Source organism: Equus quagga, chromosome 11 (assembly GCF_021613505.1).
Source record: "Equus quagga isolate Etosha38 chromosome 11, UCLA_HA_Equagga_1.0, whole genome shotgun sequence".
Classification (NCBI taxonomy): domain Eukaryota; kingdom Metazoa; phylum Chordata; class Mammalia; order Perissodactyla; family Equidae; genus Equus; species Equus quagga.
This window is the reverse complement of record NC_060277.1, coordinates 71281318-71307815: the sequence shown is the minus strand read 5'-3', so window position 1 is coordinate 71307815 and position 26498 is coordinate 71281318. Positions and strand designations below refer to the sequence as shown.

The following is a 26498-nucleotide window of genomic DNA, read 5'->3' as shown; positions in this document are numbered from 1 at the left end:
CCCCAAGTGGGCACATCTGGGAGGGTGAACCTGCGAATAGGCCCCCCTCCCGGTCCAGAGCAGTATCTGCGAACCTCCAACCCAGGTGCGCGGGAGGGAGGTCGCGGCTGTGCTGCGCAAAGCCCCGCGCGGCCGCGAGGTGGCGCCATAGCTGCAGCAGCGCCTGCCGGGCCGGGCCGCTCCAGATAAGAGTGTGCGGAAAGCGCGGCGGGGCTGAGACGCGACCAGGACGCGGGGAGGACGGACCAGCAAGACAGACCGACCGGGGGCCCGGCGGGCGGAGGGCAGCGCAGCGCAGCCACGTCCCCCCTGGATCCGCCGGCAGCCGGGCCCGGGGCTTCCGACATGCCCCCCAGGTGGGTCCTGGGGCTGGGGACCGGGAGGGACAGGGGACCCGGACAGCCCGGTCCTCGCGCGCTACCGCCTCGGGCGCATCCTCTGGCGCGGGCACCCCAGCGCGGCTGGGGTTCAGGTCTCGGGGTGTCGCCCCTAGAGGACTCAGGACCTCCGGGCCGCTGCTCTGCGCCGGGTTCACGGCGGGGTCAGCGGCCCGGGGCCGGTTCTGCCCGCACATGGGCTGAAGAGGCTAGAGGAAGGGAAGGGGAGCTGGCGGGCGGGGCTGGCAGGGGCGCTGCCCTGGCACAGCTCGGCGCCTGGCAGCGGGGCGGGTGGGGCCCTGGCTAGGAGCTGCCACCGCCTCGGGGAGGGAAGCCCGGTCGGGCTGCGGCCACAGGTAACGGGCTGCGAGGCCCTGCGGGCCAGGAGGGGAACAGGGTCGGGCGGGCGAGCGGGCGGGCAGGGGAGCTCAGGGATCGGCTCAGGCCCCGCAAACGCCTGGCTGCCGAAATTGGGGGCCGAGAGGAAAAGCTGGGAGCCGAGGGACTGGGGCTGGCGCGCTCCTCCTGGCCTGTCTGAAGTTGGGAAACTTTTCCCCAAGTTTGGGACGGCGGAGTTCGCGTGGAGAAGGGGCCGAGGGGAGCTGGGGAGGGAGGCTCCCGGCCCGCGAATGCAGAGCAGAGGCCGAGGCCCGGGGCCGGGACGCGGGTGGGGCGCAGGCCGGGTCAGGGCCGCAGCCGGCTGCGCGCCGTGCCCGCCCGGGGCGCTGCCCCCTCCCTCCCCTGGGAACTGCGTGGCTCCCCCCTCCCCCCCACCTGCTTCCTGCCTCAGCCTCCTGCCCCGATATAACGCCCTCCCCGTGCCGGGGCCCGGCCTTCGAGCTCTGCCCGCCAAGGCAGCCGCTGCCTCCGCTCCCCGCGCCGCGGCTGCCGCCCGGGCCCCAAATGAGGGCCTGACAGCCCCGGCCAGGGCGGCGCCACGGCGGGCACCGCGCTCCCCTGCTCCGGATCACTTCCCCCAGCTGGGGCAACTTCTCCCGAGGCGGGAGGTGCTTTTTACTCGGCTCCCTTATATCCCACTTGGGCAAACTTCTCGGCCCTGAATGACTTTTCCTGAAGCGGACATTTTCCTCAAGTCGGGTAACTGTCTCCGAAAGGGTCACTTCGCCCGAACAGTTTTCTCCTCGGAAGTCCCCACAACCCAGCCTGTGTGGCCGGCGGCATCCGGGCCTGAGGTGCAGGCCGCCCGGCCTCCTCTCCACCAGCCACTCTCCTGCTCCTTCCTCTGGCCGGGCCTGCCGGCCCAGGCTCCCACACTCGGAGCCGGCCGATACCCCGCCAATGCCCAGGCCGCGGTGCTGATGCCCCGGCCTAGCCGAGGGGAAGGGGAAGTGGAGGGGAGAAGCACCGGGCTGGGTCCAGGCAGCCAGGGCTCGGTGCGGCTCTGACCCGGCTGGTGTGTGTCCCCGCAGGAGATTGTGCTGGGCAGACGATGCTGGACACGATGGAGGCGCCCGGCCACTCGAGGCAGCTGCTGCTGCAGCTCAACAACCAGCGCACCAAGGGCTTCTTGTGCGACGTGATCATCGTGGTGCAGAACGCCCTCTTTCGCGCACACAAGAACGTGCTGGCGGCCAGCAGCGCCTACCTCAAGTCCCTGGTGGTGCATGACAACCTGCTCAACCTGGACCATGACATGGTGAGCCCGGCCGTGTTCCGCCTGGTCCTGGACTTCATCTACACCGGACGCCTGGCTGATGGCGCAGAGGCGGCGGCGGCGTCCGTGGCCCCGGGGGCCGAGCCGAGCCTGGGCGCCGTGCTGGCCGCTGCCAGCTACCTGCAGATCCCCGACCTCGTGGCGCTGTGTAAGAAGCGCCTCAAGCGCCACGGCAAGTACTGCCACCTGCGGGGCGGCGGCGGCGGCGGCGGCGGCTACGCACCCTATGGGCGGCCGGGCCGGGGCCTGCGGGCCGCCACACCCGTCATCCAGGCCTGCTACTCGTCCCCGGCCGGGCCTCCGCCGCCGCCCGCCGCCGAGCCGCCGTCGGGCCCCGAGGCCGCCGTGAACACGCACTGCGCGGAGCTGTACGCCTCGGGCCCCGGCCCGGCTGCCGCCCTCTGCGCCCCGGAGCGCCGCTGCTCCCCGCTCTGCGGCCTGGACCTGTCCAAGAAAAGCCCGCCGGGCTCCGCGCCTCCTGAGCGGCCGCCGGGCGAACGCGAGCTGCCCCCGCGCCCAGACAGCCCTCCCAGCGCCGGCCCCGCAGCCTACAAGGAGCCGCCGCTGGCCCTGCCGCCGCTCTTCCAGAAGCTGGAGGAGGCCGTCCCGCCTCCGGACCCGTTCCGTGGCGGCGGCGGCAGCCCGGGACCCGAGCCCCCCGGCCGCCCCGACGGGCCCAGTCTCCTCTACCGCTGGATGAAGCATGAGCCAGGCCTGGGGAGCTACGGCGACGAGCTGGGCCGGGAGCGCGGCTCCCCGGGCGAGCGCTGCGAGGAGCGTGGCGGGGACCCCGCCGCCTCGCCGGGGGGCCCCCCGCTCGGCCTGGGGCCGCCGCCGCGCTACCCGGGCAGCCTGGACGGGCCTGGCGCAGGCGGTGACGGCGACGACTACAAGAGCAGCAGCGAGGAGACGGGCAGCAGCGAAGACCCCAGCCCGCCCGGCGGCCACCTCGAGGGCTACCCATGCCCGCACTTGGCTTACGGCGAGCCTGAGAGCTTCGGTGACAACCTATACGTGTGCATCCCGTGCGGCAAGGGCTTTCCCAGCTCGGAACAGCTGAATGCGCACGTAGAGGCTCACGTGGAGGAGGAGGAGGCGCTGTATGGCAGGGCCGAGGCGGCTGAGGTAGCTGCCGGGGCCGCCGGCCTAGGGCCCCCTTTTGGAGGCGGTGGGGACAAGGTCGCTGGGGCCCCGGGCGGCCTGGGTGAGCTGCTGCGGCCGTACCGCTGCGCGTCGTGCGACAAGAGCTACAAGGACCCGGCCACGCTGCGGCAGCACGAGAAGACGCACTGGCTGACCCGGCCCTATCCATGCACCATCTGCGGGAAGAAGTTCACGCAGCGCGGGACCATGACGCGCCACATGCGCAGCCACTTGGGCCTCAAGCCCTTCGCGTGCGACGCGTGCGGCATGCGCTTCACGCGCCAGTACCGCCTCACGGAGCACATGCGCATCCACTCGGGCGAGAAGCCCTACGAGTGCCAGGTGTGCGGCGGCAAGTTCGCACAGCAACGCAACCTCATCAGCCACATGAAGATGCACGCCGTGGGTGGCGCGGCCGGCGCAGCCAGTGCGCTGGCGGGTCTGGGGGGGCTACCTGGCGTCCCCGGCCCGGATGGCAAGGGCAAGCTCGACTTCCCCGAGGGCGTCTTTGCTGTGGCCCGCCTCACGGCTGAACAGCTGAGCCTGAAGCAGCAGGACAAGGCAGCCGCGGCCGAGCTGTTGGCGCAGACCACGCACTTCCTGCACGACCCCAAGGTGGCGCTCGAGAGCCTCTACCCGCTGGCTAAGTTCACGGCGGAGCTGGGCCTGAGCCCGGACAAGGCGGCCGAGGTGCTGAGCCAGGGAGCGCACCTGGCCGCTGGACCCGACGGCCGGACCATCGACCGTTTCTCCCCCACCTAGGGCGCCTCTGGCCGGCCCGCGTCGTCGCTGCCGCGTGGTCTCGACCCGCGCCCCCAGGGAGCGGCGGCGGCAGCAGCGAGCAGGCACACCGCGCCCGGACAGCTGTAGTAGCAGCGGCAGCGTCGCCGCAGTGGCGGCGGCCCCACCTCTCTGCGGCCTCACCTGGCCTCACTGCTTTGTGCCTTAGCCTGGGGGTGGGGGTGGGGGGAAAACCCCGGGACAGGGGTGGGATGGGGGAAGGGAGATCTATATTTTTGATATCAGCTTTGACCAAAGGAGACCCCCGGCCCCTCTCCGCCTCTTCCTGTGGTTTGTTGGCCCCCTCCCCGGCTCCGTGCTGCTCTTGGGGGGAGGGGTGTCACTGTTGGGGCGCTCCCAGCCCTACCTCCGGCCCTTGCGACCACACCCATTCTCACTGTGAATCTCCCCGCTGGGGTCGGAGCGTTGGGCAGAGTTGGGGAGCGGGGAGGGGATTGAGCCGGCCGGAGGGCCCCCTGCCCCCCGCTCCCGCCCGCCCCGGGACTGATAATGTGAAGTTCCTCATTTTGCACAAGTGGCACTAGCCCCAGGGCCAACCCTTCCCTCCCTCTGGAGTCAGAGGGCTGAGACAGCCCTGGCCTACCCGGTCTCCCACTCCCGCGGTGTGGTGTCCCTCTCCTTCCCTGGGGCCCCGGACCATATTTATTGCATGCGCCCTGGGCAGCCCCCCATCCCGAGCCCAGGCTGGGCTGGGCTGGAACGTGGTCTCTTTAGCTCCCTCCTCCTCGTTTGTATATTTCCTACCTTGTACACAGGCTCTTCCAGAGCCGCTTCCATTTTCTATACTCGAACCAAACAGCAATAAAGCAGTAACCAAGGACCCTGGACCCTGCTGCTCTCTTCCACCCTGCACAAGGACCTGGGTGGGCTGCACCAGGGTGGGTGGAGGGGGCAGACCCGCACCCCCATACAAGTGCAGAGACTTGGACCTTCTCCCTCCCCAGTCCCAGAGACAGATCAGCAAGAGGTCAGGTATGTTTCATAACTAAAAATTTATTAAGGAAACAAAACCAGTGCTGCAAATGGGACAGAAAGGAGAGACAGGTCTCCCACCCACTCAGTCAGTGGCCTTCATCCAGGGAGAAGTTCTCAAAAGAGAGGCCGGGGACCCTGTACCCTAAACAGCCCAGTCTTCTGAGGCCCTGGGGGGCTCATACCCCCAAACTATTGGCCCTGGCTCTCCTGCACAGTCCCCCTTCCTTCTGGCATAGTCTTGGGCCTCAGGGAAGGCACAGCCTTGCTCTCATCTTCAGGGCAACCTGTGAAGTCAGATGGTGCTCTGGCAGATTCCCTCACTGGTCCCATCAAAATTTACTCCTGGCTCCTCCTCAGAACTGCCTTCCCTCTAAGTCCCCCTCATCCCCGTCCCTGGATTGGGAGAACACATTCCCAGAAGGCAGCCTCCAGAGTGAGATTTTGAACACAGGTGCCAGCAGCAACAAAAAACTCCAAGGCCAAAGGGCCCCTGTGTCAAGTTCTTCCAGGGCAAAGCTAGAAACAGGGTGAAACTTCAGGCTACCCTCAGGCTGGGCTGTACAAGCCTGGAAGTTTCTCGGAGCACAGGAGCCAGGCAAAGGAGGTTAGGGGTGGAAAAACTTTATTAGGTTCCTGTCCCAGGTACCGGAGGAGGAAGATTCAGAGTGAGAACCTCCATGGGGGAACTGAGGTGAGGAAATGGAGGGGACCAGGGAGGTGAGAGGGGTCAACTAGAAAGGGAAGGAGGGTGAAGGGGATGACTCAGGAGGGAGAGAGGGAGGACAGGGAGGGGAGAACTAAGAAGAACCTGAGGACATTTCGTAAAGTGGGGAACTAGAGTAAAAGGAAGGCTGATGAGGGGGGAGGGAGAAGGCAAAGGCCACCCAGGGAGCATGGGCCTGAGACTGGATGTCCCTTCCCTCCAGACCCATGACCATCCGAGGGGAAAATAAGTGGCAAAGTGCAATGGACCCAGATTGATAAGGGCAGGAAGAAGAGCAGCAGGGTGTGTGTTTGTGTTGGGGGTGGGGTAGAAGAGGCGTGGGCCTAGGGCTGCTGTTCAGGATGTGGGGTCCAGAACCCAACTTAGGTCCGTGGGGAATCCAGGCCTCAGGGAGAGAGACAAACCCTGGGCACTCTCTTCATGGCATGACCAAAGCCTCTTGGACACATTCAGGACAGGGATTCTGAAGAAAATCAAAGGGACCCGTCATTCCACCTGCATCTGATGGAAACTCTTAACCCCCTGCCCCATCTCCAGGTGAGAAAGTGGCTGAGTCCTGGGGCCGAGAAGGCCTTCTCCCAGCCCTTGAACTAGACATGGGGAGGGAGAAAGGCTCAGAGTGTGGGCAGCCTACCTGGCTGGCCCACCTGCTGTCACTGCAGCCAGCCACCTCCCTGCTAAATCTTGGCAGCCGAGGAGGGTCCCAGCAGTTTCTGCCCGACCCTTGGGAGGGGCTCTGTGAGGAGCAGCTCCCCCACAGCATGGCCACGGCGTGGGTTGGAAGAGGATGGTTTATTGTCTGGGTGGATTGGTGGCTCAGGCACGTGGGCATCTTCTATGCTACACTGTGCGCCTGGTGGCCTCTCAGGAACGGTTCCATGGGGGTGGGCCCCGGTGAGGCCCCCTCAGCCCACCTGGGCCCACGTGAGGAAGGCTGGGATGTCCCGCACAGGCACATTCCTCGTCAGTGCCTTCACACGCAGGTTCCGGTCATCCGTCAACAGCACCACCTCCCGCAGTAGCCGGATTGGCTCCTCTGTTGGCACAAGAGAGAAGGACTTCACCGAGGGCAGTTGGCAGAGGTGCTGGCTGCCTCTCCTCTCTCTAGAGGGAAATTTGGTCCTGGGGGGTCAAGGCCAGCCATCTCTCAGCCTTCCCCCAAGTCCTTTACCTGACGAAGACAATCAGCGGGGGGTGCCCCTCCCCTACTGACTTACGGAGGGCCAGGCTGGGCTGTGGCTGGCCTTCTGCTTTGGAGCCCTGCCTCCAGCATAGGACTGTGCTGCCTCGTGCCCTGCAAGCTGCCCAAGCCACCAGCCTCCACAGACCCCTCTCCCAGGACTCTGAACTGAGGGAGTAGAAGACCCTTTTCTTTCTACTCTTTCTGACTGCATGGCTGGTCCTGGACTCACAAGATCCCTCTCTTTTTGCATATTCTCTACCTCCAAGACCAGCAGTTGATGCTTTGGGTATTAAGAGGTAGAAACTCAAGGTGGAATATAAAGTGTATCCAGGGCTCCTGGGTGTGAGGAGAGCAGTCAGCTCATGGGAGCTCTAAGCAGAGGAGAGCAAGAATCCCTGGCAGAGCCGTGCCAACGTAGCCCTGAGTATAGCCAAATGATTTCCTCTGTTAAGTAAAAGTAATCCACGCATGTGGCGAAAACTCCTAACAGTACAGAGGAAGAAAAAGGAAAGGGTAAAGTCAGGATGGTCCTCCCAGTTGTCTCCCTCCATGTGTGTCTGTCTTGTTCCCCAGGGGTAGATCTGTGTATGCTTCCAGATTTCTTTATGCACATTTACTAGTATATATACTTGTTATATAAGCTTTTTCCTCTTATAATATTACAATCATACTAGCCATACTTATTTTATTCAAATTTTATGTATTTTAAAGATCTTTCTCTATCAGCACAGAGAACCTCATTCTTTTCAGATGACTTTTTTAGCAGGATGTCTTCCACCCCCTCTTTTCCCCTAATTCCCTAACCTTTTAGTGTATTGGGGAGAATTTAAACCAGGGCCAAGTACTCACACAAGTGACATCCCCACCCCTGGTAAGGCCCCTCCAGTGGCAGGTCCACTTCTCAACCCCAAGCTGGGTGTTTCCTGACGGAGGCCCAGCAGACAGTGAGGCAGAGGAAACCTCCTGTGGGGCTTTACTGACTGCGGGGGCTGGCGGGGCCGGGGGACTGCAAATGTCCATGTCAGATCTGAGCAGTCTCAGGATTGCCAGCTCCAGGCAGGGAGGCTGAGAACTGGCTGTCAGCCTTGAGAGGAGTACTGAGGACGAGGGAGGGAGAGGCTCATGGGGTCCGATGGTGGTGAGAGAGGGGGAGAGGTGGAAGAAGGGTGTGATGAAAGGTGAGAGGCTGTGGTAGGCAGAAAAGGAGAGGAAGGCAGCCCTGGGTAGAGGGGATGCTCTGAGATTGCTCAACTGCCTGGGCCTGGCCCCTCTGGGGTGTGTGGTGGGGTTGAGTGGTGTCGTGTGGTGCTGTGTGGGGCTCCAAGCTGGCTGCCGAGTCTGTCTGCAGCCCCACCATTCCTGCCCTGGGACTCACACCAGGAGAGTCCCAGGCCTTAGGTCAGCCAACCAAGGCCCAGCTTTGCTGGCAGGGGTCTGCAGGGGTTTCTGTGGATACTTTGAGACATTTTTAACAATAAACATCCTCTGTTTTGACACTGGTAACTTCACTTTGTTAGAAACCAGAGACTGTCATCTTGTCAGGCCCCATCCGCCATAATCCACATGATTTTAAAATTCAACATCGTTTACACATAAACATTTGGTGACGGTTTCTCTGTGAATCTGACAAGTTAATCTGCTAAGAATTCACACTGACAAATGGGGTTTGATTACACCAGCCGTTGCTGATGTAATTCTGATAGGGGCGGTCCCCAGGATGGCAATGGGTTCCTGTAGGCTGTTTGGGGTGAAATGGGGGTGGGGAGACTAGTAGAGCCAAGGCCAAAATGTGTCTCTGCTAAGAAAGAAACAGCTCTGAAGCTGGGTGGGGCCACGGCAGTATCTGAACCATATTTCCCAACAAGGCCTTCTACAGTCCTGCCTACCTCTCCCTCAGAAGGTGCCCCTCTAGGAAGCTGCTGGGAGCAGAGCCCAAGCTCCTCTGATTGGCTCAGCCAGGCCTCCTTTTTACCACCTGAATGCTCCAGATCCGACTCTAAGGGACAGGACGTATAAGCCATGTGGCAGGACTCCTCTGAAGAAGAGCAGTTGTGGGCTTGTTACTAGTCCCTGATACAGAGACTTAGGGAGGAATGAGGGGCTGCAGTGTACCATGGATGGGAGGAGCAGCAGGACAGAAGACAATGCCCAGACCAGCCTGGAAGCCAGGGCTCGGAAAATGAGGAAAGTCGAAAGAGGGACGACAACGACAAAAAGTAAACGACAAGAGACCACATATACGTGGACAGAAACCAAATGGTGAGAATTACAAGCTCCGCAGATGACATTGAGCTAGAAACTCCTAGGAATTCCTTCCAAAAGAAGAAATGTCAGACTCCTGGGAGTCAGGAGCAGAAAACCCCTGAGTCTTGCTGACTCTGAGGGGCTGTGCAGGAAAGACAGTTCTAGGTTGAGGGTGAGGTGCTTAAGAACCTGGAAGAGAGCCCCAGGGCAGGCCTTTGGTCCAAAGGAGGGATTCTGCTCACCGAAAAGGTCTTGAAAACTGGGCTGGGGGCTCGGTCCAAGCTCTCACCTGCTTCCAAAGTGCTATAAGGGCACAACCATAGAGATAGGAAGAAAAGGACCACTGCTTGCTGGGGAAGTACCTCCACCCTCGGCCTGATAGGGGTAAACATTTAGGGATGAACTGAGTGGGTGAGCAGGGCCAGGAAAAGGGAGGTGGGCCCCAGGGACCACTGGGGATTGCTCTCTCAGTGCTGTAGAGGGCTGGGCTCAGGAGACCACAGCCAGAACAAGCTACACTGAATCACAAAGACATTCCTGCTGTCAGATAACTCACCAAGGACCCAAGAAAGGAAATGGATGCACCCTGAGTGGGAGAGCTCACTGCCTAGAGCCTGGCTTCCTGGGCTAGGCCTATCTCTAGTTGGCCCAGGGTCCACCTGGGGGTGGGGGAGCTGTGACAGGGAGGTCTGACTTCCAGGAGGGTAGGAAACTGGGCTGGCTTCAGGCTTATAGCAGGCCTGAGTCTTCACACTTCCCAGGCTGGAGTCAGTGAAGAAACTCTTCCCTAAGGCTGAGGATGGTAGGACAACGTAGGGTCGGGGGATGGATGTTCCCAAAGCAGAGGCAAAGCTGTACCTTTGTTGGTGGGCATGAAGTCCTTAGCCTTGTCTTTGCAGTAGTGGAGGCAGCAGGAGAGGATCAGGTCATCATTGTTACCCTGGAGGAAGACAGTGTGAGAAGTGCCAGTGAACAGGAGGGGGCGCCATGCAGAAGAGGCACAGGTAGCCTCTGCCTCTGGGGTAACATCTCAGAGTCCCTTCCATACAGGCCCTGACCCTCCCTGGCTGGGTCAAGAGTGATCTAGAGGACAAGGAACTCTCCCTCTGGGCCTCGATGGTGGCTGCCCCCTCAGCTGCCCAAGTTGACTGACCTTCTTTTAGGCCCTCCCTCCCGAAGACTCTGTTCTGAAGGCTGGCTGTGGGTTCTCCCTTCCTGCCAGGGGTCTCACCAGCTGGCCAGTGATGTCCTCACTGCGGAAGGCGATGGATTCCAGTTCATTGCCACGGCTAGTCAGAGCCCGTAGGCAAGAGTCCCGACTCTCGAATCGCCGCTCGAGGAACTCGATGGACTTCCGGGCCTTTTCCTGCACCACCCGGGCATAGCCCCCAGCCCGGTGGTCTGTTTCCTGTCCCTTGGCCAGGCCGTCCAGCTCATTGATCACTGATGAGACACAGTCCCACAATGTATCAGTTTCAGCAATCAGCAATTATGTCTGCCTTCACTCTAGGCCTCGCTTTCCCAGCCAGTCCCTTCCCAGACCACAGAAGCCATCCTACCCCAGAGAAGTCTTCCAGTGAAACTAGGGGACCTTGGAGGGCAAGAACTGTCCCAGACTCTCCACAGTGCTCTAGCCCCTTTCTGACTCTCCCCTCGAGCCCCGCCCTCCTCCTGGGAGGAACTGACAGGGATTTTCTGGAGCTGCCATATTCAGAGGAAGAAACCTGGCCCCTCTGTTGCATTCCTTAGTTATAGGATCAAATTGAAAGGGTCCCTCAGGAGAGGCAAGGGTACATAGCAGCTAAAGGGAAAGAGGCACTCTTCCTCATCCTCTTGGGCCCCCAACTGAAGCAGTCCAAGAGGGGCAGAGTTCTATACCCCACCTCCCAGCAGAGTGCAGGGAGGTCACCAAGTGAGAAACAGCAGTCACAGCCTCACTTGCAAGGGCCTTGGTATTCCCCAAAACCATGCCCTTGGCACATCTACCTCCTTTGATACTGCATGTGTGTGTGTGTGCGCGCACGTGCGCGTGCGCCTGTCTGCCTGCCTCTGTGTCTGGGACACGGCTTCATTTTCTGGTGAAGATTCTTTCCAAAATTCCAGCCAAAAGCCTGAGGTCAAGTGGGAAATATGCACTCCTTGGGGGCTCTGGGAGAGTTTGGGGTCTGAGGCCTCTCCTCAGTACAATGATTCATGGCTTGGGGAGTCGGCATGAGCATGCTGTTCCATGGTAAGCCTGGCACTCACTGTCTGGGTATTCAGAGACACTTTCTGAAAAGGGCCCGTGTGGGAATACACACACACACATACAGACACGATGCCCATGCTTCCAGCAACCTGAGGCTGCAGTGTCCACACAACGTATGGCTGAGGTTGGGGAGTAGTGGAGGATGAGTTTATGGTACAGCAAACAGAACATCAAACACGAAAAACTGGTATTCCATCCCAAAATCTGCTTTCCTGCTTCCAAACTAAACAGGCTTCAAAGGGGAAGCTTGTTTGTGCTTCTGCACCAGGCGGGGCTTTTCGACGTTGGGGTCAGGCCGAAGGAGCACAAGCAGGTTAAAGAGCACAAGAAACAAGCAGGAAAAGCTGTCAGCTTAACCCTTTGTGTACTGGGCATAGGGCAGAAGTCCACTGAGGAAGCTTCACTAACAGGAGTCCTCTCAACAGCCCCTGAGAGTCCAGGGCCCCTGGGGTTTATTTATTCTGAATATATCCTCTCCTCCAGGTTTTCTCATCTACTTGCTCCCTCCCCACCAAATCTGGTTTTCCCCACTGCCCCAAGAGCTCCTCAAGGCCAAGGGCTGCAGCTCTGCCTTTCACTGGATCCCCTAGGAACATGGAGACTGAACACACAGTAGGGGCACAATCAGTGCTGGAGACCAAGAACTCTGCTTGTCTGGGATGGTGTCTGAGGCTCCTGCCAAGTCCTAGGAGGCTCCTGAGATGTCAGCAACCTCTTTCAGTTATACTATTTCCTTACCATCTAGCAAAAAAGTGACCAATCACTTTCTTCCCCTTGAAAATCTCCTGGTTAAGAGAGCACAGAGACATCCTGTAAGCTGCCCAACCCCAGGGCCCAGTGAGGGGAGAGGGGAAGCTGGAACAACTTGATGGTCTTGCTGCTCTGCCTTGAGGAGAGAAGCTGCTCTACTTTTGAAGAACAGAAAACCTTCCCTTAGGTCTAAGGGCCTGGGTTTAAGAGGTTCTGGCCAGGCCACATGGGGAGGGGGAAGGAAGACAGGGAGGGTGGAGGCGGGACGAGGGCTGCTTCAGTGCCAACATTCTCAGGTGGTGCTAACGTGTTTCCCACAACCCCCCAGGGTTCTATAGCCTCTGCAGGGGCGGATGTTTCCTGCCCTTTGTTTCCACCCTCATCTGGCACTAAGACACTTGGGACTGGGAGGGAAGGCCCAATGGAACATCTTGGCATGGATGTCAGAGGTGGCTTGGCAGGCAGACTGCCAGTCTGGCAGCTTTTCCAGAGGACACGGCTCCCAAACTTGCTCCAAGTGGCTGCTGAGGAGATGTTAAAAAGCCTGGGCTTCCCAATCATCTCTCAGACCCTCTCCCTCCACAGGATAGCCATCAGCTATATTAGCTGTATCAGCAATGTAAGGTAAGAGCCCAGAGCCCAAAGCCCATCCTGAGGCTGACCCACCACAGAGCTCCAAGAACTAAGGATACCTAGACAGTTCCCTGGAGACAGCCCAGCTGAGCTCATCTGGCCTGAGGGTGGAAGCAAGCTAGCTGCATCCTGGGATGCTAACCCTGCACCAGCACCAATGACCAGACAGTGGTAAGGGCCCAAGTACCCAGAACTCACAGGCATGAGCCAAGAGCTCGCTCTGGAGGGTTTCTGTCAGCCTGGCCTTAGGGTGACATTGGCCAGAAGAATGCTACCTCGAACCAACAGAATGATCATGAAAAGCTACAAGACAATCAGACCAAAGGCATCTAACCACTTCAAAATCCTCCCAGCCTCCCTGCCAGACCACCCAGCAGCACTGCCGTTATCTGCCAGGGCTGAGTGTTTACCAATAACGGGAACCAGCTTTGCTGTTTTACTGCAAGCTTTATAAGGATAAAAACAAGGGCTGGGCTCATGCAGCCTCTGGTTGCTGGGACACAGGAGTCCATTTGCTCAGCAGTTTAAGCCATGGATCAGCCATAATAATTTGAACTGCTTTGATTATTAAACAATTTTCCTTGCCCCACGCATTCCCTACTTCCCTGCAAATCCTGTCTTACACACACAGCAGGGCTCTGCCTGTTTGGCCCCCGGGGCTGTGGGGCATGTGTGTAGAGGGGGCTGCTACACACGTGCAGGGCTGCTCTGGCCTGACTCACCGATGAGGGGCACCACCAGGATGTACTTCCTGCTCTCCAGCAGCCGTGCCAGACTGGCCAGGTGGTCAATGAAGCCGTTGGTGTCTGGTACGAGGAACAAGGGTCTGATCTCGAGCTCCATCTGCCTCATCTGACTGTGGTCCTCCAGGACAGCCTACAGGGACACAGACGGTGAGTGAGCCAGGGAGTGAGCAGGCAAGTGGGTGGGTGAGCCAGGCGCCTGACTCCACAGTGTGTCATCATCCTGCCTCCTGAACCTCTTCCCCCTACAGAGGAACAGCCAACCCCTGTAGGCCTGAGGGACAGGCCCAAAGGCTGGTCAAAGCACTGCAATGAAAATCAACACAGACCAAATGGCCCAGCGAACAGGGCATGACTAAAACCCCGCCTAGCACTGAGGAAGCGCCCTGATGATATTAAAAATAACAGGTCTTTGAAAATAAGACCTTGGGCTAAAAATCAACAAGGGAGAGTTAAGTTACTTGGATATGAAAGTGGTTTCATGTACATTATCTAGACAGCATAGAGAGGGTACTTCACCACCACAAACTTCTAGATGTATATGTGTATCCCAAACAGAATTTGTTATTTCAACTTACTTCACTGTGTAGTTAAAAAAAAAAGTTAAACTCAAAGGCTATAAGGCTATACAGAAAAAGTGATGCTGACAACTAATAATTAGTACCAAAGTCTCCCACGGCAGCAAGAGTCCATACAGTGGTCCTCCACTAATCCAGACAGTGTGATGGATTAGGATCCAACTCATATGTCTGCAAAGAGCAACATCGAGACTGATGAGACTGCCACCATCTTCCCCTCGTGGACCAGCACAGTGTTTCCTACACATTAGTCTTTTGTGTTCTAATTGTGTTCCTTTGCCACAACTCTGTACAAGCTATACTATTATTTACTTGATGTTTTTCTTTAAATTGACTTAAATTGACACACATTCTTTTTTGCTTAGCCTCTTCTTGAGCAATGATATCCATGGTATCAAGGATAGTCCTACGTTTACCAGTCCAAGCTAAATTGCCATAATAAAAAATCAAAGTGTCTCCTGTGCATCACTAAAAAACTACCTCCTAGGGTCCGGTCCGGTGGCGCAGCGGTTAAGTGCACACGTTCCATTTTGGCGGCCCGGGGTTCGCCGGTTAGGATCCCGGGTGCAGACATGGCATCGCTTGGCAAGCCATGTTGTGCCAGGCGTCCCATGTATAAAGTAGAGGAAGATGGGCATGGATGTTAGCTCAGGGCCAGTCTTCCTCAGCAAAAAGAGGAGGATTGGCAGCAGATGTTAGCTCAGGACTAATCTTCCTCAAAACAAACAAACAAAAACCTACCTCCTATAGCACCAGTGGTCTGTGCACCACACCTCGGCAAGCATATGACCTAGTGCTTGTTCGTCTTACAGATGTTCACTTCTTTCAGGGAAGCTCCACGCACATCTGTGAAAGCCCAATTTTCTCAAGTCTGACAGAGCCTTCTGTGGCAGTGGCCCTTTGAGATAGATAGGCTCTGGGTATGTCTGTCACTCCAGAACATGGTCACTATTGTGTTGCTTCCTCTTCAGGGGACCACGGCCAAGAAGCAAACTGATTTGCTGGCATCTGCCCAGACAGTGTGTTCTCTGTGTACAGAGCTGAAGGCACCAACACAAACCTGGCAGGGGCCAAGCAAGCAGGTCCCAGCCCTGTCACGCCCTCTCATGGCCTTCTGCCACACAGCAACTTGCAGGGACACAGGCACAGGCACGGGGCAGGGGGAGTAGATGTGCGTGCCAACTGAGATGGGGCCCACAGTGCTGGGCCCTGGCCACTAACAGTCAGGGAGGAAGGTGCTCAGGTTTCACTGGCAATGACAGTAAAACTGAAAGGGCATGCCTCTGAATGCTGGGGGTGGCTTCTCTGTGACCTGCCGAGGACCTCTCCCTATGAGTAAGTTGTTGCTGCCACTGCCACCACAGCTGGTGGAAGGCACAGGCCACAGGACGCTGGCAGGCATGAGAAATGTGGCTGAGAGGCCCAGTCTGAAGTCCTCCTACTGCTCTCACCTCATTTGGGGGAAGTACCATGGCTGCCGACCACCTTCCCCGGGGACTTGGGTCACTGTCCCTCCCCATGGGGCTGCCAACTAGAGGGTGACACACATTCCGCCAAACTTGGCTTGGGCATTTTAAAAAATTTATTTTTTATTGAGATATAATGGGCATATAACATTGTGTAATGGCTTGGGCATTTTGTAAGAACAGGGAACGGTACCCAGTCAGGTTCAGTTAACAACTCTCTACTCTTTCTGCTCACACAGAGGGAGCATCAGCATTCCTGTCCCTCATTTTCCCAGGTCTTGGTGTTCTCTATCCAGCTTTTCCACTGCCAGGAATATTTTTCTTGTATCACAGGCCCCCAAATCTCTCTCTCCGGGAGAGAAGGAATAGGACAGGCAATGCCACTGGTTGGGGGAGGACAGGGGCTCAGGGTCTGAACTGAGCACTGTATCTCTGCCACCGCCCCACCGAGACTCCTTTCACATCTTAGTTTTCCTGTGTCCAAAAATGACACTCTAGCCCTGGTCTGACTCTAAGGAAGTGGAACTGGTTGTAATTTTTTACCTTGCGTGAACAATGAGCTCCTAACACCTTGTACTATCCTACCTTTAGAGCTGGTAGTAGGCAGGAGGGCTTTTAGGCCAGGTGGCCAAGGAAGGCTGGGGGCTAACTGAGCCTACTTGTGTGTTATGATGACAGGATGGAAGAAAAATGTAGGGGTAGGGTCTAGGGAAGCTCTAACTGTCTGAATTCTTTGAGCTCTGGCTCAGGGCCAGAAAGGCGAACAGAGGCCAGAGTCTTGGGGAGGTGGCAACCTTGTTGGTTCCCCAGGGGTGTGGTGGGGTCAAGCTGTATGAGGGTGGCTGGAGTTGTGCTGCCACCATCCGGTCCCAGGGACGCCCGCAGACAACTTCCCTTAACCTGGCTCTGCCCAGTGAGTCACCACACAACTGCTTCCTGTTCCCCACATGCCCTCATGGAGTCTCAGGAGATTAAATGAAGCTGCTCCCTCTTCTCCTGGGGTACCAGTGGGCTTCTGGGGGGGGGGGTGCCATACTTAAGTCACTAGACTAGTCTGGTTCCCTTCAAAAGAATGGTAGACCAGGGAAGGCTCGGGAGTCCGCCAGCACTCTTCTGTGGGTGTCTGTGTTTCCGGCCCTCTCTGAGTGGCGCTGTGTGTGTGTGTGTGTGTGTGTGTTCAGCATTTGCCCTCCCAACTTTTCCAGATTTTACCCGTCAGATTCCTGGCAGCTGTGCACGGCGCCTGTGCCGGCCGTCACGTCCCATTCCGATCTCTGGGTCGCACGGTGAGAGAAGGACACAGGATGCGCAGGGAGTGAAAAAGTGATGTCGGTGGGGAGAGTGCCAAGTCCCCACTCACAGCCATGGGACGCTTGGGGAGAAGGGGGAAGCATACTGCTGTGGAGTTCAGAGGCCGGTAGTGAGATTTATTTTTGTTTGTATGAGTAAAAAGCTGCAGAAGCCTCTGGTGGGGGTGAGGGGGGTGCAATTGGAATGCTGTGATTCAGACAGACTGGCCCTGGCCTGGAGTCAAGTGTGCTGACCCGGAAGGAGAGTTCTATAGGAACTCTTCTTACTGCAGCTAATCTTGGGCCACAATAGTCTTTGGACAGTGAACTGGCAACCCAAGGAAAGCATGGACACTTTGAATCAGACCAGAGGCAATAAGGACCAAGTTGTCATAAAGTATGGAAGAGAAAAAGAACTTAATTCTGTTTCTGGAAGGTGCTAAGTAACCAACTTTCTCTTAAGTATGTGAGCATCCTTGAGCAAGCTGGCGGGGAGCTGGGAAAGAGAATCTACTATAATAACATCTGACGAGGAAGCTAACAGGCTTGGGTCCCTAGGCAAGGCTCTTTTATAGGTTAAGTTCCTTCTTTTAGAAGGGGATGATTTGGAGATGCTGACACACTGAACATTGAGACAATGAGAATTACAAATAAAGGTAATGCAATTAGTTCACACAGGAGTTGTGGAACTTGAAAAACCCAGACAATGCAGCAAAGCCAGATCAAGAGAAGGCCTTCTTAGGTCTTCCTTCTGCTTAGGGCTCCACTGGGAGTGTGGCTGCTTCCTTCCCTCTACAGGGTGATGGAATCATTTATCCCCGGGCCCCTCTGACCAGAGCAATGTCTTCACCAGAAATGAGAAGATTTCTAACACAGCAAATTGCTATGCTCACCTTGTACCCATGTGAAAGCATCTAGCAAAGTGCCTGATACACATAGTAGTAACAACAAATGTCAGTTTCCTTTCTTCCTGCCCAACTCCATCTTCTATATATCCAGGAGGGTAAATATCTGGGGAAACCACTAGAGAGCAGAGCAGGAGATGGGGAGTGGTGAGGCAGAGGACTGTTGATTTCTATCATAAGACACATGGTACTCTTGTTATTTTTTTCCTTTAACTATGTGGAGGTATTTTTTAAAAATGGATAAATGGAAATGAAATAAAAAATAGGAACGGTTGGTGAAATAACCACTAACAGTGCAGGCAGGTAGTTCTTTCTTGAGTGGCAGAAACCAAAGGAAGCAGATACTGCATTTGCTATGGAGAGCAGGCAAGCCACCAGCTTCCCCTGGGAGCAGTACAGTTGGCATCTTCATTTGGGGTGGGTTGCTCATGGGAGAGTTACTGCTTAGGATCACTTCTCTGGATGTGCAGTCAGTACCACAGAGTTTAATACAGACTTTCTTTTTGTTTTTTGGTGAGGAAGGTTAGCCCTGAGCTAACAACTGTGCCAATCTTCCTCCACTTTATATGTGGGTCGCTGCCACAGCATGGCTGGCAAATGGTGTAGGTCTGCACTCGGGATCCAAACCCACGAATCTGGGCTGCCAAAGTGGAATGTGCTGAACTTAACCACTACACTATGGGCCCAGCCCACTGCTTTCTTTCTTTTTTTTTCTTTTAAATCTTTGGGATCTAGGGCTAGGCAAACAGTTCTTTTTTTTTTTAAAGATTTTATTTTTTTTTCTTTTTCTCCCCAAAGCCCCCCAGTACATAGTTGTATATTCTTCGTTGTGGGTCCTTCTAGTTGTGGCATGTGGACGCTGCCTCAGCGTGGTTTGATGAGCAGTGCCATGTCCGTGCCCAGGATTCGAACCAACGAAACACTGGGCTGCCTGCAGTGGAGCGCGCGAACTTAACCACTCGGCCACGGGGCCAGCCCCATGCTTTCTTTTTAAAGTTATAATTATGATGACTTGCTGCTACTTCTTGTTTTATGAGGACTGATCTTATTTTCAAACTAGACTGTAAGGAGCTCAAGGAGAACTGTCTTCTTTTCTTGTAGTTTCTTTTATAATACCTAGCAGAGAGTTTGATATATCATAGGAGCTCAATGAGCTAGCTCACAGAATCTCAGAGCTAAAGGGCACTTTAAAGTCAATATGACTGAATTTTATCTGATAACTTTTTGTTCTGAGAATGCCCAAGAAATGTGCCTTTTCCTGATAGAGAAGGAAGGGCAGGACTAAGCATGACACCTCTGAGTTTGCTCCAAACAGCAGCCTAAGGATGTTCCAGCCAACAACCAGACCATTCTGTAGCAGGACAGGACCCTGTGGATGCTGCTGGAGCCAAGGAAGGCGACAGTGGCTGGAGCCAACCAGAGGCCTACCATGGTTTGCGGAGAAGCTGGAAGAGGGTCTGGAACGGGCTTGAGTGGGGAGGGTGGCTGCCCGGCTCTGCAGGCTGATGTGCTTTCCTGCCCTGGCGTGAACGTGCCCCTGGCCTGGTAGTACGCTGGCTCCCACCCTGCCTCCGACAGCTAGGAGCCAGGGCTGAGTGTCTGCCTTCCGCTAGCTTCCATACAGGTGTGGGGGGCTCTGTGCATGCCCCATTGTTCCACAGCGGCCCCCCCAGCTGGGTGGCAGTGTGAATGGGCTGCAGCTATATTTAGAGTGAGACTCCCGGGGCCGCCACAAAGGAGTGACTGCATCTTCAGGAGGGTGGGTGGGCGGGAAGGGGACAGGGGAGCAAAGTTATTTTCAGAACACATGTCATTGCTGGCTACAGAGCAAGACTATGGCCATAATGCCGAGGGAAACAATAGCTGTGGCCAGAGGAAGAGCCTGTTATGTTTCAGGTGGGATGTTTGCAACTGCTCAGGAAACCTGACCCCACCCGACAGCAGCACAAATCACAGCAAAGCCTCGTGGAGGCAGAGAGGAGGCGGGGGATTCACAGGGCCAGGGCCAGGGTGAGGTGCCAAGAGGCCACGCCTCATGCCTGGAGGAGGATTTTCAGTGACTGCTTTGCCCTGAGGGCCTGGTTAGGAATGAAACACTTCTGACCAATTTCCCAGACAAACCCATGTACCCTGCTCTGGTCTCTGGACACCTCCCAAGAATGGCAATGGGAAGGAAAAGAACTTGGCAACAAACAGCAAGGTGGGCAGAACCAGCTCAATATGAAAAGCTATCTCAGGCAACAGGCAAAGCCTGGGCTGAGCCAGAGAGCGTGGCCTCAAAGACCCGGGTGGGCGGACTTGGCCCCCCAGCATCCAGGGGCCTGCCTGGGCGCTATGGCTCCAGCTGCACAGGCCTGAGAGCTGCTCACACCCCTTTTATGACCTCTAGTCGGCCCCACTCACCAGCCTCTGTGCAACGCCGGAAGCAGGGAGGGACAGGCTGCGGAGGGAGGCCAGGCCTCACCTCCCCCATCCCCACAGATGAGCTTGGGCCCAGGGGTCTAGGTGGGAGCAGGGAAGTGGGGGTGTGGCTACAGCCCCAGATCTCAGTTGGACTTTATAGCCATCAGGAGGGCCAGGAGGATTTTTTTCAACCCCATCTTCATATCCCCTTCCCCAAACATGTGTGGTTCCTGTTTTGCTGCATCTGTAAAAGGCGCTGGGAGCTGGGGACTTGCCTTACACCTCTCGGTTAACACCCCTGGAGACTGATGGAGTTCAGAGCAGTGTAATTTACAGCCCATCTCTCCGATCTTAATTCACTCGATGCTCCTCTCTTCCTTATTGTATTAGTGTGACCCACGTACCTGCCAACAATAATGGCCTCTCCAGCTAGGAGCCTCTCCCCCACTCCCAGGACAATTTATACCTTTTCCTTGGGATTTTCCCCCCTTAAATTAAACAAAAAGAGGAAAAATAAGAAAAGGTTAACATGGGTTTGGAGTGCTGCAGCCCCGTGGTTCTGGGCAGGGAGCCAATGGCCCGAGGGCACACACATGTGTGTGCTCTCCCAGAAGGGCCTTCACCGGCCCTGTTTTACAGCCACCTCGGCACAGACTCCAGGGTTCACGCATATGGCCAGACAGATGTGTCTGGCTTACGTTCAAGGCTGGAAAATGAAGAATTATGGAAGTGAAGGGCCCCGGGCATTAAAAGGGGCGGGGGAGAAGGGAAGGGGGGAATTTTTCCTCTACTGAGAAATCCTCCTGTGGCTGTGAGGCTGGAGGAAGAAGGCTGACAGGAGGCAGGGCCGCCAGCAGCAGTGCATGTGGGGCCTGTTCTTAAAGGGGCCACAGCAACCTGGGAGCCCCAGCTGGCCCAGAGCAGGCCCTCTGTGCCTGAGCCTGACCAGCCTGCTCTGAAGGAGCTGACAGGGAGAATGGGCTTCCTGAACAGGGGCAGCCATGGGTACTAAAAGCCAAGTCTCATACAAGATCTCCTATTTGTAAGGTACTGCTTCTTGCTAGAGGCGCCAAGCTGAACACAGCACTCTAGACAAGGCCATGTCCCGGCGGCATGTGCTCCCACAGCATCCTGTACTTCCTTTTCGTTAACAACGCTCACACTTCAAATCACTGGCTTCTCTACTCCACTGTACACTCTGGGATGGGACTTTTTTCATTCACTCCTGTGTCCCCTTACCACTAGCACAGTAGATGCTCACCACCACTTACTAAACTGAGCTGAAGACAAGGCACCTGATTCCAAGGAGTTCACAGTACAGCGGGGGGAACAAGGCTAGAAATAAGCATAACATGAGACATGATATAAGCCTCACGAATGAAGCATAAATTAGTGCCTCAGGAACACTGAGCAGAGAGAGATGAATTCCTCCTGGGGGGAATCAGAGAAGGCTCCACTGGGGAGATGGAGTTTCATCTGGGGATTGATGGAGGAATACAATTTCAACAGGAAATGTGGAGCAGAAAAAGGGTACTCTGGTTTGAGCGAACAGCATGAACAGACTCAGAGTGAGAAAGGGCGGAGCATGTCTGGGGACAGTGAGCAGGGAGGAAGGTTACTGCTGTCCAGGAAGGAGGGCCTTAGTGTCTGGACAGGCACTTTACATGCACTGTCTTTCTGAGGGAGGTGCTATTACCACTTTGGTTTTATAGATGAAAAAACAGGCTCAAAGAAGTTAAATAATTTTCCCAATGCCATATAGCTAGTAAGGGCTCATGGAGGATGGGAGAAGAGGTTAGAAAAACAGACTGGAAACAGACAAGAAAGCCTCACATGCCATAATAAGGAATTAGACTTTATTTTATTAGCCAACCAAAGGCACTCATGATTTCTGAGCAAGGAAGTGGCTCTTTTGGGAAGAGAATGATGAAAACACGTAAGACGCATTAGAGGCAGTGAGCCCGGCATGCAGAGTGTGTACCACGGAACTCTAGGAGGTGCCATTCACATTCACTACAAGGTAAATGGCATCCCCTGGATCTGTGCAGGGCAGGAGCCTTGACTGCTGCAATCCAAGTCAGTACCTCGACTGGAATAGCAGTAGTGACAATAGAGAGGAGAGAAGGGAATAAATGAGTCAACAGATAGGATGTGATAAGAAATCAGACATGAGGGATTAAAAGCCACCGAAGAATTTAAGATGATGCTCTAGTTGCTACTGTTTATTAAGTTAATGAACAAATGTTTGCTGAGTGCCAACTCCGCATGCTGAGACTAAGAAGTAACAGAAAGAAAGGAGGAGATTAAGAATAGAATGGTCATGAGAAAGCTTAGGAGGCTAGCGTGGCCAAGAAAGAGAGAGAAGACAAGGGTCTAGCTGTGCTAAAGCAAGGCTGGAGGTCAGCGGCCTCAGGGTCCAAAGCTGCAGAGAAGTCACCTGTGATGGGGACCGTGACTCGATAAAGACAAGTACTTGGTGACTTCTGACACAAGTTTCTATACCTGCTGGGTTGAGAGTCAAGAAATGGAGGTGGTGAGTAGAGACAGAACTTTCAGGAAGACTGATGGTGAGGAAGAAAAGAGCCACAGCATAGGAAGAAAGACAGTTTGAAGATGAAGCTCCTTTGAGGGCCACAACAGGTTTACACATAGACCACAACAGAAGGGCTGAGGAGGTAGCCACACCACGATGGAGGATGCTGGTAGAAGTATCACACACTTGATTCCAACTGGCAGGGGAACATGAATATGTCTAAAGAATGATGGATCCCAACTGGTATTCATTCCCCTTCCCAGAGCAGGGCTCTGTTTGATGGGTGATTAGACTAATATTAGACTACAGTGATCATTTATGGAGTACATACTGTGTGCCATACATTGTGCTAAGCGCTTTACATGCACTGGCTACGGTAGGCCTCACAGCAGTTCTACGAGGTAGGTGCTGTTACCATTTTCATTTTATAGATGAGGAAATAGACTCTGAGAAGTTACACAATTTGCCCTAAGTCACAAAGCTAGTAAGTGGTGGAGTCTAGACTGTGATCAGTCTGCCTGATCACACGCACTAAGCCCTACGCCAAAGGTGAGGGGCGGCTAAAGATAGAGTTGAGGGGCCGGCCGCGTGGCTGAGGGGTTAAGTTCGCGCGCTCTGCTTCAGCAGCCCAGGGTGTTGCCGGTTTGGATCCTGGGTGTGGACATGGCACCGCTCATCAGGCCATGTTGAGGCGGTGTCCCACATGCCACAACTAGAAGGACCCACAACTAAAATACGCAACTATGTACTGGGGGGATTTGGGGAGAAAAAGCAAAAAAAAAAGACGATTGGCAACAGTTGTTAGCTCAGGCACCAATCTTTAAAAAAAATAAATATATAGAGGGTTGAAACAGACATTCCTAAAGAGGCCTGATGCTCCCCCATGCATACAGTTAATCTTAAAGGGGGGAGCATGACTGGCTCTTCCCTGTCCGCCATGAGCCCTAGATAAGAGGAAGTAAGCTTATAAGGCAAGAGGACACACCTGGGACAGCCGTAAAGAAAAACTTGCTGCAAGTGAAGGTACAGGTCCATGAGAGGGCTGATGGTGGAGGAATCCTTGTGTGGAGATCGAGTAGTTTCTCTCTGGGAGGGTTTAGAGTGTTCTGTCCAGATGGGCTTGGTCATTATATGGGAATCCAGATAAGCAGACTGTGGCCATGACAACCTCACCCCCTGAGAATAGGTATTCTCAACAGAGAATCCATGGCCTCTCCGGGAGTGCCTGGATAAGATTCAGGAGAACTTTGAAACCCCTGAAATTGTGTGAAAGATCGTGTACGTGTGGTGTGTATTCACAGATCATCACTGGGGGAGAAGCTTTCATCAGATTCTCTGAGAAGAACCTGCCCCTGCCTTGCAGCCCAAGACGAGGGAGACTTCAGGGCACCAAATGTGCTACCGGAATTTCGTGACGGAGAAAGAAAACAGGCGGGTGGAACCAGAGAGGACGCTGTGAGAATCTTCCTAAGAGGGTCCTACTCATCCCTACTCCCTGCTCACCTCCCCCTCATGCCCTATATAGCTACCACCCTCATGGGAACCACCCTCCCCAGGCAGGCCCCACCTGGATCTTTTCTTGGCGACGCTGCTGCTCAGCTATCTTCCTGGCCAGAGCCAGCTTCTTGGCCCGAAGCTCCCTGATGTCATCCTCGCCCCCGCTGCCTTCAGCCTCTGAATCTTCCTCAAAGTCTTCAATCACCACGTCCTCCTCCTTTGGGTGGTGGAGCAGGCCAGGGGAGAGAGGAGACTGTGAGCCCATGGCACTTACCAGACCCACTGTTCTGTCTTTCTAGCAACCCGCGCTTCACCTTATTCAGACCATTCCTTGCAAAGGGCTCCAAGGTGTGTGCTTCCCTCGACTCAGGCAGAGAGGGGAGAGAGAAAAGCTCCCTTTTGTACTCTGGGGCTCTTTCCTCTTATAGAGTCACAGATTCGCACTGTAAGTCACTCACACACACATATTATACTTCCATGCTTATGCTTATAGCTCTTCATTCTTCTTTGTATACACTCACAAAATCAAACTTTGGCCCTATTTTCATTTTGAAATCACTAAAGGGGAGAACAACAGAGAAAGTTAAATCACTCAATTTAAATCTAATTCATGTTAACAATCTGATAGGAATCAATTCTGGCCAACAGCTGGGAGTTAGGCGTGGAAGCTCCCTTGCCCCAGACGGCGTCAGGAAGCAGATGCTGTAGCTCAGCAGACTTTGCCCTGGTTTCTTTTTAAGACCACAGCCTGGTGGTGTGGGGGCTGCTGGGCCTCATTATAGGAATTCACATGACATGACCTTGCTCAGCTGCCCTCCCAGGGCCTGAGCAGGCTGGAAGATGGCTGGCTAGCTTAAGGAGTCTCCTGCCAGGCTGGTGGAGCCTTCCCCAGGGATGGCACCTCCCTGCTTGCAGCCTCAGCTCTCAGAAGCCACCACTCCCCGGGTGGTCCCAAGGCTCCATTCCTCACTCTCTCACTTTTGGCCTTGGTCAGTAGAGAACATGCAGCTGCCCAAGAGAGGTTCCTTTGAGGGACAGGATTAGCATGGTTAATTGGGAGTGATTTAGTAAGAGAAGATTCCTGTGTTTCTAACTAGATTATAATAATGACAATGATATGACAATACCAGCTACCATTTACTGAGTGCTCACTATTGGCCAGGTCCTGGGCTAAGTGTTTCTCATGTATTAACTCATTTAATACTCACAATCTATGAAACAGATGCTATCACCCCTATTTCATAAATGAACAAACTGAGGTTTAGAGAGGAGTTAAACAATTTGCTCAAGGTCACAAAGCTAGTAAAGTGGCAGAACAGAGATTCAAACTCTTGTGAGTCTGACTCCAAAGGCTGTGCTCTTACCATTACTAGTACCAAGCAGCACAGGGTTAGGTCCTGAACCTAAATGGTAATCTCAGACCCAGCCCTCAGTGGCTCACGTGCCAGGGCTCTCATAGGCCCACTTGGACCTGTTCAGTAGAGACTGCTCTCTCCTCTAACTGTCCATCTCAAGACAACATTTGATGGATTCTCTTGGCTGAAAGTGGTTGGTAAAATGTGTGGATGGGTAGGTGATGCCTTGTCTTGGGACCAGAATCTAGGGAAGACAAGTGGTAGCATCCCTAAGGAAGTGGACTCTGTTCTGTTCGTGCAAAATGATGCCTGAAGAAACATCTCCTCCTTCCTCTCCCAATCAGCTTAAGTGACTCAGTCTTCAGTCACTTAAGACTTAAGTCTGGGGAGAGATGAGATCTCAAGATGGGGCCAGACCTGTCACTATCTTCAGAAGTCTCAGGGGTCTGGGGTGCTGTCCACAGTCACCATTCATCTGACAACCCGCAGGCTACAGTGTCGCAGGGCCCAATTTCAGAGAGGCCCAGGCCATGTGAAGGAGGACGACTCTACATATTTACTTCCTTATTCCTGGGGTTAACCTGGACCAGAGTAAGTGGAATAGGATGCCTGAATGGCCTGTGGGGGAACACTGCCTCTGCCTGCTCTGATTAGGGATACACAGGGTTATCATGGGACTTGGACCGAGCTTGACTGAGGTCAAAAGAGGGTCAGTGAGGCTTGTCTGAGGTTCGCTCAGCTCTCACAGCAAACGAGGAAGTGCAGGGTTACGAAATTACACAGACCAGGGTAAGTAGGGTTTCCCAGGGGCCACTAACATAAAGGAACCCAGGAGGCTCGTGGGAAAAGGAAGAAGTGGGCAGCATGGCGTGGGTCACCACCTTTGTCTGGTCAATAAGCCTTAGAAGGAGGGGAGGGAAAGAGTGTGGCACAGCCAAGACCTGGGACTGGAGAGCTGGTCTGTTGCTTGTAAGAG

General features: G+C 55.2%; 2 protein-coding genes across 8 annotated transcripts in view; one reads left to right on the top strand and one right to left on the bottom strand.

The window, feature by feature from the left end:
• The first annotated feature begins 211 nt into the window (after window positions 1-211).
• HIC1 (HIC ZBTB transcriptional repressor 1) lies at window positions 212-4806 on the top strand. Of its 2 annotated transcripts, none has more exons than XM_046674929.1 (2): window positions 212-356; window positions 1808-4805. In XM_046674929.1, exon 2 carries the CDS (start codon window positions 1828-1830, stop codon window positions 3955-3957), a length of 2130 nt encoding a protein of 709 aa, XP_046530885.1. In that variant the 5' UTR covers window positions 212-356; window positions 1808-1827; the 3' UTR covers window positions 3958-4805. The 2 variants fall into 2 exon arrangements, with proteins under 2 accessions (XP_046530885.1, XP_046530886.1); XM_046674930.1 differs by lacking the exon at window positions 212-356 and adding an exon at window positions 634-733 and having other exon boundaries at window positions 1808-4806.
• Window positions 4807-4999: 193 nt separating this feature from the next.
• SMG6 (SMG6 nonsense mediated mRNA decay factor) overlaps window positions 5000-26498 on the bottom strand; it is a 209978-nt gene continuing 188479 nt past the window's right edge. The window contains exons 15-21 of one of the 6 annotated variants that reach the window (XR_006890533.1): window positions 24238-24384; window positions 13476-13629; window positions 10354-10565; window positions 9981-10062; window positions 9365-9425; window positions 6610-6731; window positions 5000-6158 (exon numbers count right to left, since the gene is read on the bottom strand). Coding sequence is in view for 5 of the 6 variants with exons in the window: in XM_046674923.1 (XP_046530879.1) it covers window positions 6114-6158; window positions 6610-6731; window positions 9981-10062; window positions 10354-10565; window positions 13476-13629; window positions 24238-24384 (762 nt within the window). In the remaining variant the exon portion in view is untranslated. Of the gene's footprint in view, window positions 6732-9364; window positions 9426-9980; window positions 10063-10353; window positions 10566-13475; window positions 13630-24237; window positions 24385-26498 lie in introns of all 6 variants that reach the window. The other 5 variants (XM_046674927.1, XM_046674923.1, XM_046674924.1 and 2 more) reach the window with 5 other exon arrangements.